At 39.3% G+C, this 13,390-nt stretch overlaps 1 protein-coding gene across 1 annotated transcript; it reads right to left on the bottom strand.

Annotated features, from left to right (window-relative positions):
- Positions 1-11,858: 11,858 nt before the first annotated feature.
- On the bottom strand, positions 11,859-12,470 carry LOC138369636 (uncharacterized). Its single transcript, XM_069333059.1, has one exon. It carries the CDS (start codon positions 12,468-12,470, stop codon positions 11,859-11,861), a length of 612 nt encoding a protein of 203 aa, XP_069189160.1.
- Between the last annotated feature and the right edge of the window lie 920 nt (positions 12,471-13,390).

Below are 13,390 nucleotides of genomic sequence, written 5' to 3'. Positions count from 1 at the left end.
CCAGTCACTCTCTCTTTGACACATGAAGGATCGTCTGATCCCTCGTCTGTGAGGGATGGTAGAGAGCTAACAAGTCCCCCATACATCAGAGGAGATTGGACTTAGTGGTTCACATTACGAGATATCACCAGAGAGGTAGGTCAATGGTCATTTATTGACTCAAACTTCTTTTTCCGTGACTACGGTTTGGAGCGCCAGTAAATAATTTTTTTGATGGTGGAGGGTTTTCCTGAGACAGCATTTGACTGTCCCTACCATCTGTTCGTAGAAACCTCCGTGCCACGATACTCTAGGGGGTATAAACTTCCAGTGGCCCTGTCTTTGATTTAGGACAGTTTGTACAGCTGGGTTATTCCATATTTCTCGCAGACATGCTTCCCTTGCCACCAAGTTGGACCATTGTCCGAAATTATCAACTTGGGATAGGATCGATGGACACAAACCTGCTTAAAGCCTTTATGAATGCTTTAGCACTCATATCGGGAGTAACTTCTAGGTGTACTACCCTTGTTGTTGCAAAAGTGAAGAGGCAGATGTATGCTTTCTCTGGAACTTTGTCCTTGGTATCTGTGAGCATTAGTGCTCCTGTGTAATCTACCCAAGTGGTCTCAAAAGGACGAAGCTAGACCACTCATTCCTTAAAGAGTGGTGGATGTCCTGGATAAGGACATACCCGAGCATTGTACCTCTGGCAGATTACATTGGATTTTATTATAGACTTTACAATCTGAAGACCTTGAGGGAGCAAGAACTGTTGTGTTAGGGCGCTGAGGGCATCTAATGCTACACCATGTAAAGTGCCGTGCTTGTGTATGTGTAATACAATTAGTCGGCTGATGATGTGGTGACGAGAGGAGAAACATTGGATTCTTTACATTCAAGTCTATATCTGCATGCTGTAGACATCCCTGCACCTTAATATATTGTTGCTGTCCCAGTCGCCCATTCTTCACACGCGAGCTGTAATTTAAGGGATATTACGTAGCAATGTACTAGGCTACTAAAATATCTATATTTATGGAGATGGAAAATTAATTAGTTAGAATACTAACATGGGTTTTGTTTAAGTTGCTCGATGTAACGACAAGCTACCCTGCCTTATACAATCTCTAACGATGCATCAAAAGGGAGTTATATATACTTAGCTAAAAGGGTACTGATTAAGTTGAGGCTTGCCGAAACCGCGTCACAAGCCCCACTCTCACAATGGCGAACACGTGGTTGATAGCTTGGCTTGAATGTCGACGCGTTTATCTGGCCGGTCACGACAGATCACGTAGAACAAATTGACTAGTTCTTTGATGAGTATCAGGTTAAATCTTGCTGACAACTTCACCGTAACGTGTCCTAGACTCTGACACCAAAACAAGTTGCTCAATTCCGCAACAAGTAACTTCACGCCGCATGCTGGCGACTTCTCCTCGAGCAGCCGTTGCCACACACACAATACAATGGCGTCTCTCTCTCCCTGGCCTCTCGCATTCGCCACAGAAATTATTTATCACGAATAATATTATTTCGTGCAGTTGTGGCTGAAATGCTTTAATAAAGACTGGGTTGTAATTCTAGGGAATTAAATATTATTACTTTCTCGTCTTATGGTGGTAAACAAGAAGTGGAGAAGATTTTAGTTTTCTCCATGGCATTCACGCGTGATGGTAAATTTATTACTTGATAACAATTGTAACTAAAAACTCTCGATTTGGAATTATTTGGGAGTTATCCGTAAATAATTATTACACGGAATACTGATGATTTTAGAGAATCACATTCAATTCTCTAACACACTGGATATAAATGTGTTTAACTAGGTAGAATCTGACGCAATACTGGAGCTTGATTTCGTAAGAATTCCAGCATTATTATACAGATATAATTATTAGTTCATGTGAACCCTAATGTTAGTAAATTTTAGTTACTAGAGTAATTAGTATATTTTAGCACTAGTTAATAATAATTCAATAATATTGTATTAGAGTTGGAAATTTCCAACGTAACTCCGGGGGGAGATTTATCGGGCCGCAGTGTAATGTGGAGTACTGACATACCCATCCCGAAGTTAGTATTTATATTAATATGTTAGTATGTTAGTACACACATAACGGATGTCCCGTAATTGTCAAGGACATACATGAAACTTAAGTCTTGCAAATAAATTCATGTTGAATGGAACATGTTATTGTGAATCATCTAAAGTTACTAACTAAGAAAGCCTACAATAAACTCTGTGACTGGTGTCGTTATGACATGTAATGTTTATGTTACTAAGTCTTAAAGTCTTGTAAACTCTCAGATACTCTAGACGAAATGATGTTATTAATAGCCTATACAACAATTAAGTATTTAAATCACACAATTTAAATAACTGAGAATCTACTGTGATGTGAATGTTCTGGGTCATTGTGACTTGTAACTGTTTGCTACTTGACATCACACCGCAGTATCATCATGATTACTTAAATTGGATGGGAAGGTATTTGCTCTTGGTCAGAGCTATAATAGGCTTGTAGTTTCCGCTTGCATTGTTGAGCAGCAGCTCTAGTGGGGCGGTTGCTCGGTGGATCAGAATTGCTGTCCTCGGAAACTGTTGGTGAAGCTGGTTCTGGTAAACACTCTCGTTCTGCTAATTCGAGAGATACCAACTTCTCTAAAGTTTTTAGGGTAGTGTTGTCTCGGCACAAAACTTTCACTACTCTCAGGATACCTTGGTTATCTGGGTGGATAGCAACAATTTTGCCTAGGGGCCACTCTGACCTTGGTCCATCACTGTCAACCAATACTAGGTCTCCTGGTTTAAGTTGTACTTTATTATAGGGACTCGAAGCTCCGTAGTGGTACTCTCGTAGAGCTGTGAGGTACTCTCGAGTCCACACCTCATTCCACCTTTCAATTACTCTTGAGAGATGTTGATAACTTTCTGCTAAGTCACTCCTGTTTACATGTGAAGGGTCGACGGGGTCCTCTTCTGCCAAAGGTATGAGAAGGCTCAGCAGGCCTCCATGTATCAAGTGGGAGGGACTCAGAGGTTCTCTCTGTGAGAAATCATCTGACAGGTATGTTAATGAGCGGTTATTGACTCGCACCTCGATTTCCACAACAAGTGTTTGGAGTTCGGAGTAACTAATTTTCTGTCGATGTAAGGTTTTTCTTAAACACTTCTTGACAGTTCCTATCATACGTTCGTAGAACCCACCTTGCCAAGGGGCTCTTGGGGCTATAAATTTCCAGTGGCATTGTCGTCTTTGCAGGATTGATTGCACTTCTGGATGATTCCATACTTCTCGCAGACAGGCTTCTCCTGCCACAAAATTTGAACCATTGTCCGATATCATCAGTTTGGGAGAGGATCTGCGAGCTGCAAATCTACGAAAAGCTTGGATGAAGGCTTCAGCACTCATATCTGAAGTCACTTCTAGATGTACACCTCTGGTGGTAGCACACGTGAAGAAGCAAATGTAAGCTTTCACTGGTATCTTATCTGGATTGCCAGTGAGAAGCAAGGCTCCTGTGTAATCGACACCAGTGGTCTCAAAAGGACGAAGATGAACCACTCTTTCTTCAGGGAGTGGTGGAGGTCCTGGGTAAGGACACACTCGAGCATCGTATCTTTTGCAGATTACACAGAAGCCTTGCTTCTCACTGGCAATCCAGATAAGATTCCAGTGAAAGCTTACATTTGCCTCTTCACGTGTGCTACCACACGTGACAAATTGTGACAAATTGATCAACACAATCAATTATCACTAACGGCTGTGGCTAGCAAGCCAAACGTAACTGTACATAATTGTTTTCACTTGTGTGTGCAAGTGCACACTTATAAACTATAAAATCCAAAAAAAAAAAAAAAATACAGCACAACTATATTCACATTACTGCACCACAATAATCTTTACCAATCTTATTAGGTAGAATTTAGGCTGTGATTGTGCTGAATTTGGCACAAACCCAGACTAAATAAATTTGTAGTTTCTTAGGTAGGAATTATCACGACTAGACTTAAGCTAGTCAGTAGTGTATGTATTATACCATTAGTGCTGACCCTATCAAGGGTGGGATTAAACTTTGCGATAACTCTTATTAGAGTATATCCATATTATTTCATTTTGTACTCATTATTTTGTGTGTACCTATTTTAAGTATTGCTGAATGGTCACCATTACATCTAATGGTGATATAGAAGAGCTAACCGGACGAAAGTTAATGGTGAAGTTCGATCACTGCTCAAAATAATTAGCTATCTCTTGTTAAGTAGGTAAAATTATAGTCTGTTCAAGTACATCAGGCTATTATTATTGATATTGAACTCCACTGAATGAGTCAATAGCCCAGTTATCTCAGTAACAAATATTTACTGACAAACCAGCCTTTACCCACCAAAATGGAAACGGCTACAAAAATGAAAAGGAGCATATCCTTTTATCCGATATCATAATATCGGTCTGAAAGGTCATTTGACCCGACAGATTAATAAATGTCAAAATCTGTCACAACAGTCACCTGTTGACTACTTTGAATTAGAAGATTTACTACAAGTTGCTGAAAGCAAATTTGCCCATATTAAGCAACACATGAGTCTGTATTTGACAGAACTTCACTCAACTTCTGTAGATAGTAGTGAACTTGAGGATGCTATAAATGACTTAGACCAGTATGAAGAAGATATACAGGTAAAGCTTCTACCCTTTAAGAAGCAAATTGCAAAAAACAAATTGACAGTAGCTTCTACTGCACATACAGATCCTGATGTCAAATTACCTCAAATCAATATACCCACATTCTCTGGTAACGAGAATGAATGTTGGGATGATTTCTGGAGTAAATTCGTAGACGCAGTAGACTCTAAAGTTAACATTCCTCAAACCACTAAATTCACTTATTTACAAGGTTTGTTACGAAATGAAGCCTTGAAAGTAATCTCTAATATAACACTGACCAGTGATGGTTACACTTTAGCTGTTCAATTGCTCAAAGCCAACTACGATAACAAGGAGAGAACTATTACTGTCTTAGTTCAAAAATTGCTAGATTTACCATCTGCTAATAATTCTAAAGATTCTCTCCAAACTTTCAGGCTAGAGTTAGAATCCTTACTCAAGGCCTTAAGCCTTAAAGTCCAAATTCAGACAGCTGAATGGATGACCAAAGTAGTTGTTAGGCGAAAATTACCAAGAGAAACCTTAGATAAATTATGTACCATGTACAACATGACCTTTATGACCTTGAAAGAAATTACAGAAGGTCTACATACTTTAGTCGAAAGACAAAGAGCCAACCAAGATGGGAAAAGTGTTTCAAACTTCTCTACTAACTCCCATCGTAACTCAGCTCATATTGACACTTCAGTCAAACCAAAAATGACTTCAAATAAGTCTAATAAATTTAAACCTAGAACTACTCCATCCACTGGAAAGGGGAGTGGTAATGTAGGTACTTATTCAGTATCTCCTTCTGGTGTAACAAAGGACTTGTCTACTCAAGGAACAAAGTCAACCAGAGAGATAAGGTGTCTGTTCTGTAGTCAAGAACATGCCACCTACCAATGCACTATTTATCCTAACTTTAATACCAGGATTAAACGGTTACAAGAAATACACAGGTGCACCAAATGCATGGGCTCTCATGACCCCAAAAAATGTGTAGTGCAACTACGTTCATGCAGTAGATGCAACCAAGGTGTACATCATTATGCCTTATGTAGAAAAACTTCTACCCAATCCATGACAACTGGGGAGAATTCCACGAATTCTACCACAGTACAATATTGCAAAGTGCATCAAGAAATAAATGTACTTGCTACTGAGTCAGGCAATAATACCACTCTGCCTACAGCTCAACTTAGACTAATAAACAGGAAATCTAGAGTTAACACTAAAGGTCTTTTTGATCAAGGATCACAGAAAACCTTCATTACACAACAATTAGTCGAGCAGTTAAAATTAAAACCTGCCAAAGGTGTGAGATTAAATATTTCTGGTTTCTTGACTAATAGTGGACCTCGTGAATACCAAGTAGTTAAGGTATTAGTGAGACTTGGATCTTCCACTAGTCCAATACAAGCGGTAGTAGTAGTAGATAAACTTCCTACAGACCTACAGGTCACAGGATTAGGTCGCACTGCGAAATATCTTAAACGTAACCGCATGAGGCTAGCAGATTACAAAATAAATTCTGACTGCCTCACTGATGTTGGAATACTTATAGGCGCTGACCATTATTATAAATTTATAACGGGATGCACCAGACAACACGGAATGAATTTGTTGTCATCTGCTGGAGGCAAATTGCTTACTGGACCGGTGCTTTTCCAACAAAATCCAGCGTCAACCAACCAACAATCTAATAACATAATAGTGGCATGACTAGGCTTGGAACAGTCACCCCTACATTTCAGAGAAATATCTGAAGATATTCAGTCTGATCCATTTGTACATCGTCTGTGGGATTTAGACACTTTAGGTATTATCCCTGAACAACCAAGCCCTGATGATATGTGGACTTACCAGCAATATCTGGATACAGTTGTCTATAAAGATAAACAATACTGGGTGAGACTACCATGGAAGTTGAACCATCAACAACTTCCAGTTAATTATTTCATGGCAGCCTCACAATTGCAGTCTCAATTAACACGACTACAGAAACAGCCAGACAAACTGAACATGTATCATCAACTGATTCAACAACAACTCAACAGTAAATTTATCGAGGTTATTAATAACGATGACCGGAAAATAGGTCACTATTTACCCCATTACGCTGTGGTGAAAGATTCATTGACAACACCAATACATATTGTCTTCAACTGTAGTGCTAAAGTGAAGCCAAGCAGTGTGCCTTTGAATGAATGTCTCCAAACGGGACTTAGCCTAACCCAAAGGCTACATGATGTGCTATTACGATTCCGCACTGGTATTTTTGCTTATACTGCTGATATCAGTAAAGCTTTCCTTAGAGTAGGTTTACAGGAAGAGGATCGTAATTACACCAAGTTTCTCTGGATTAAGGACCCACTGGATCCTAACAGTGATATCATCACATATCGTTTTGCCTCAGTATTATTCGGAGCGACGTCTTCCCCATTTCTATTGCAAGCAACATTAGATACACATTTGAGGAAGTCAAATAGCCCTTATAAGGCAGAAATTAGTGACACCTTGTATGTCGACAATTTCCAGGGAACTACAAATGATCAATCTAATTTGGTAGAAATCTATCATGAGGCTAACCGTGAGTTATTAGGAGCCAATATGCCACTACAATCATGGGCTTCAAATAATAAATCATTAAACCAGATAATCGAGAAAGAATTTCCAGGTTATCAGGTACCTAATCAATTAAAGGTTCTAGGTGTGGAATGGAACACAAGTACTGACGAGATGAATGTCAAGTCAGTACAAACCGATAATTCATCCCTTACCATGAGAAAATTACTCTCGTATGTCAGTCAACCATTTGACCCTTTAGGCTTACTTAGTCCTATATTAATAAGGGACAAACTCCTAATGCAGGAAGGCTGGCAGCAACATATGGGATGGGATGATCCGTTACCAAGTGAGTTACAAGCTAAATGGCAGATACTCACAACGGATTTCAATCAGTTAGGTGTTTTGAAATTTCCTCTTAATGCTTCAGGACCAAACTTGCCCACAAATTTGCACGTTTTTTGCGATGCCTCTGGCAAAGCGTATGGCGCTGTAGCCTACTTAGTTAATAGTGCACAATCAGTTTTGCTCACATCTAAAGCAAGAGTTGCTCCCATTAAGAAGAGATCTTTACCTCAAATGGAGTTAACTGCATTGCTGGTGGGAGTAAGATTGGTTCATTGCCTGACCAAAACACTCAATAATATCCACTTTGGTGAGATTGTCGTGTGGTCAGACAATGAGGCAGTCTTACAATGGGTAAGAAACAACAATAATAAAACTCCCTACGTCAGTAATCGTGTTAGGGAAATTCATGAATTATCTGCTGGATATAAATTCAGACATGTTCCTACCAAGGACAATCCTGCAGATTATTTATCTCGAGGATTAATACTAAAACAACTTCTCAAGTCTTCGCTGTGGTTCAATAGACCTTCATGGCTTGTTGGTGGTCAGTGGCCCAAACAAAAGCCACAAGTCATAGTGACCAATATCACCACTCCCATGAAAGAACCAGAACCTCATCGAATCTTAGCTATTGACCCTCACCATTATTCTAACTTAAGTAAATTATTAAGAGTGACAGCACATGTGTTTGACTTTCTTGCTAAGATAGGAATCAGACATAAGTTTCCCAATCCTATCCTCTACTGGATAAAACGTGCACAGCAAGAGACATATGGAAGCGAATATGAAAATCTTCCAGATAAATTAACTAAGTCTCTAGGTATCTGGTATGATGCCAACACCCATAATATATTAAGGTGTGGAGGACGTTTGCTTCATGCAAAAATTGATCTGGATACAAAGAATCCAATCCTTCTACCACGTCACCACATCATTACCAAACTTCTAGTTTTACATCACCATCAATATGGTACTCTACATGGTGGAGTGTTAGACACTCTCACCGACCTTAGACAGAAATACTGGCTTCCTCAAGGTCGTCAAACAGTCAAATCAATTATTAAATTCTGTGTAATCTGCAAAAGATACGATTCTCGAGTGTGTCATTACCCAGGACCTCCACCACTCCCTGAAGAAAGAGTGGTTCATCATCGTCCTTTTGAGACCACTGGTGTCTATTACACAGGAGCCTTGCTTCTCACTGGCAATCCAGATAAGATACCAGTGAAAGCTTACATTTGATTCTTCACGTGTGCTACCACCAGAGGCGTACATCTAGAAGTGACTTCAGATATGAGTGCTGAAGCCTTCATCCAAGCCTTTCGTAGATTTGCAGCTCGCAGATCCTGTCCCAAACTGATGATATCGGACAATGGCTCAAATTTTGTGGCAGGAGAAGCCTGTCTGCGAGAAGTATGGAATCATCCAGAAATGCAATCAGTCCTGCAAAGACGACAATGCCACTGGAAATTTATAGCACCAAGAGCCCCTTGGCAAGGTGGGTTCTACGAACGTATGATAGGAACTGTCAAGAAGTGTTTAAGAAAAACCTTACATCGACAGAAAATTAGTTACTCCGAACTCCAAACACTTGTTGTGGAAATCGAGGTGCGAGTCAATAACCTGTCAGATGATTTCTCACAGAGAGAACCTCTGAGTCCCTCCCACTTGATACATGGAGGCCTGCTGAGCCCTCTCATACCTTTGGCAGAAGAGGACCCCGTCGACCCTTCACATGTAACCAGGAGTGACTTACTAGAAAGTTACCAACATCTCTCAAGAGTAATTGAAAGGTGGAATGAGGTGTGGACTCGAGAGTACCTCACAGCTCTACGAGAGTACCACTACGGAGCTTCGAGTCCCTATAATAAAGTACAACTTAAACCAGGAGACCTAGTATTGGTTGACAGTGTTGGACCAAGGTCAGAGTGGCCCATAGGCAAAATTGTTGCTATCCATCCAGATCACCAAGGTATCCTGAGAGTAGTGATAGTTTTGTGCCGAGGCAACACTACCCTAAAAACCTTAGAGAAGTTGGTACCTCTCGAATCAGCAGAACGAGAGTGTTTACCAGAACCAGCTTCACCAACAGTTTCCGAGGACAGCAATTCTGATCCACCGAGCAACCGCCCCACTAGAGCTGCTGCTCAACAATGCAAGCGGAAACTACAAGCCTATTATAGCTCTGACCAAGAGCAAATACCTTCCCATCCAATTTAAGTAATCATGATGATACTGCGGTGTGATGTCAAGTAGCAAACAGTTACAAGTCACAATGACCCAGAACATTCACATCGCAGTAGATTCTCAGTTATTTAAATTGTATGATTTAATTCTTAATTGTTGTGTAGGCTATTAATAACATCATTTCGTCTAGAGTATCTGAGAGTTTACTGGACTCTAAGACTTAGTAACATAAACATTACATGTCATAGCGAAACCAGTCACAGAGTTTATTGTAGGCTTTCTTAGTTATTAACTTTAGATAATACATAATAACATGTTCCATTCAACATGAAATTTACAAAACTTAAGTTTCTTGTATGTCCTAGACAAATCCGGGACATCCGTTATGTGTGTACTAACGTACTAACATACTAATATCAATACTAACTTCGGGATGGGTATGTCAGTACTCCACATTACACTGCGACCCGATAAATCTCCCCCCGGAGTTATGTTGGAAATTTCCAACACTAATACAATATTATTGTATTATTATAAAATAGTGTTAAAATATACTAGTTACTGTAGTAACTAAAATTTACTAACAGTAGGGTTCACATGAACTAATAATTATATCTGCATAATAATGCTGGAATTCTTACGAAATCAAGCTCCAGTATAGCGTCAAATTCTACCTAGTTAAACACATTTATATCCAGTGTGTTAGAGAATTGAATGTGATTCTCTAAAATCATCAGTATTCCGTGTGATAATTATTTACGGATAACATAACTCCCAAATAATTTCAAATCAAGAGTTTTTAGTTACAATTGTTATCAAGTAATAAATTTACCGTCACGCGTGAATGCCATGGAGAAAACTAAAATCTTCTCCACTTCTTGTTTACCACCATAAGACGAGAAAGTAATAATATTTAATTCCCTAGAATTACAACCCAGTTTTTGTTCAAGCATTTTAGCCACAACTGCGTGAAATAATATTATTCATGATAAATAATTTCTGTGGCGAATGCGAGACGCCGGGGAGAGGGAGACGCCATTGTATTGTGTGTGTGGGCAACGGCTGCTCGAGGAGAAGTCGCCAGCGTGCGGCGTGAAGTTACTTGTTGCGGAATTGAGCAACTTGTTTTGGTGTCAGAGTCTAGGACACGTTACGGTGAAGTTGTCAGCAAGATTTAACCTGATACTCATCAAAGAACTAGTTAATTTGTTCTACGTGATCTGTCGTGACCGGCCAGATAAACGCATCGACATTCAAGCCAAGCTATCAACCACGTGTTCGCCATTGTGAGAGTGGACCTTGTGACGCGGTTTCGGCAAGCCTCAACTTAATCAGTACCCTTTTAGCTAAGTATATATGACTCCCTTTTGATGCATCATTAGAGATCGTATAAGGCAGGGTAGCTTGTCGTTACATCGAGCAACTTAAACAAAACCCATGTTAGTATTCTAACTAATTAATTTTCCATTTTCATGAACACAGATATTTTAGTAGCCTAGTACATTGCTACGTAATATCCCTTAAATTACAGCTCGCATGTGTGAAGAATCCACGAGCTGTTACATTACCCGTGTTATTCAACTCCCAGTGTTCTACGAGGAATTCCGGAGAACCCGAGGATGATTCGTAACTGATGTCTTTGAAGTCGTCTTCAAGCTAAGACTTTTTGTATTCCCTTGATTATTCAAATTCTCATCATTTTATTTATCATTTAATGGAATACTGTGTGCACTGGAGATAATACGTGTTTATTATAATGATTATTTTCTGATGTTACTGATATATATATATTTACTGGTGACAAATTTTCTATTGATTCTTTAATTGATCATAAGATTAGGTTATTACACAATGAACTGGTGCACGAACCACACTAGTTCCTAGACATATATGAAGTTCTACCAATAACCCCCCAATGAAGGTGTTTGAGGCTTTGATTCAAGTAAATTCTTTATACAGCCCATTAATTACTTAAGTGATTATATGTCCTAATATTTATCCATAGATACTGGTTCTTCTAGGAATTTCTAATCATCACTTTTTATTAGTTTCTCTCTTTACTATAAAAGCGGGTGGTCCTTCGTAATTGATTTCATTACTTTAATAATTAAACAAATAGAGTCAAGCCCCAAATGTCCCACTGGTGTCTCGATGGGAACAGTGATCATTGGTCACAATGACTTGTGGTTGTTGTTTCAGCCACTGGTCACTGACTAGCCAATGAGGTCCATTGAACAACATGTCGGCTCTGGCTAATTGTCTTAACGTCAGCCCTCTAGAAAGGTAGTCAGCTGGATGTTCTTTGGTAGGTACATATCTTAGCTTGTACTCTGTTGACAATTCTCGTATTTCCCTAACTTGATTACTTACAGAGGGAGTTTTGTTATCATTTCTCACCCACTGTAAGACTGCGTCTTTATCTGACCATACCACTGTTTCTGTAATATGGAGGTTATTTAATGTTTTGGTCAGGTCTAACGCCCTGTCAATCAATCCACCCAATCTAACGCCCACCAGTAGAGTGGTTAATTCTAACTGTGGCAATGACTGTTTCTTTAACGGTGTCACCCTATCTTTGGATGTAAGCAGTGTTGCCTGCTCATTTGTTACTAAATAGGCTACAGTGCCATACGACTTTCCTGAGGTATCACAAAACACATGCAGCTTAATAGGTTCATCAGGTTCTATAGTGTTACAAGGAAACTTAAGGTTGTTTAGGATACCTAGATACATTGTTAACTGTTTCAATTTTTCTTGTAAGGCATTTGTTAGTATATCATCCAAACCTATTTTATTCTGGCAGCATTCCTGCATAAGTAGTTTACCCTTTATTAATATGAGATTTATTAGTCCCAAAGGGTTAAAAAGGTTTACTGACCTGGGATAGTAGTTTCCTCATAGTTTAGTTGGTGGTATTTGGTTCCACCAATTTAATAGTCAACTCATCTGAAGTTGTAGCCCATTCGACTTCTAGCACCTTTAACTTCTAAGGTACTTGGTTGTTGGGAAATTCGGCTTCAATTAGTTTATTTAATTTAGGATTATTGGAGGCCCATGACTAGAGGCATATTTGCTCCCAACAACTCTTGAATAGCCTCATGATATATGTTTAGCAGTTTTCCTTCACTGCTGGTAGTTCCCGGGAAATTATCCACATACAGGTTATTTCTGATTTCAGTTTTATTTGGGCTATTGGACTTCATTAAATGCGTATCTAAGTATTCTTGAAGCAGAAACGGCGAATAAGTAGCACCAAACAAAACTGATGCAAACCAATAGGTGATTATTTCACTGTGTGGATCACTAGGATTATTAATCCAGATTAACTTTGTTTAATTATTGTCTTCTTCTTGGAGACTTACCCTACAGAATGCCTTGCTTATGTCGGCCGTGTATGCATATGTCCCTATACGAAACCTTAGCAGCACATCGTTTAGCCTCTGTGTTGGGGTTGGACCTGTTTGAGGGGCAGTCATTCGATGAGTCACTATTTAGTTTAGCCTGAGAACTAAAGTTAAACACGATTCTTATAGGTGTGGTAACTGTATCCTTAAGTTCGGCATGATCTGGTAAATCGTGTCCCTCCTTAGGGTTATCATTAGTTACAACTTCAATGAATTTATTATTGAGTTGTTCGATTATTTCATGGTACA

The sequence above is a fragment of the Procambarus clarkii genome, chromosome 29 (assembly GCF_040958095.1).
Source record: "Procambarus clarkii isolate CNS0578487 chromosome 29, FALCON_Pclarkii_2.0, whole genome shotgun sequence".
Taxonomy (NCBI): Eukaryota; Metazoa; Arthropoda; class Malacostraca; order Decapoda; family Cambaridae; genus Procambarus; species Procambarus clarkii.
This window is presented reverse-complemented; position numbering and strand designations above follow the sequence as displayed.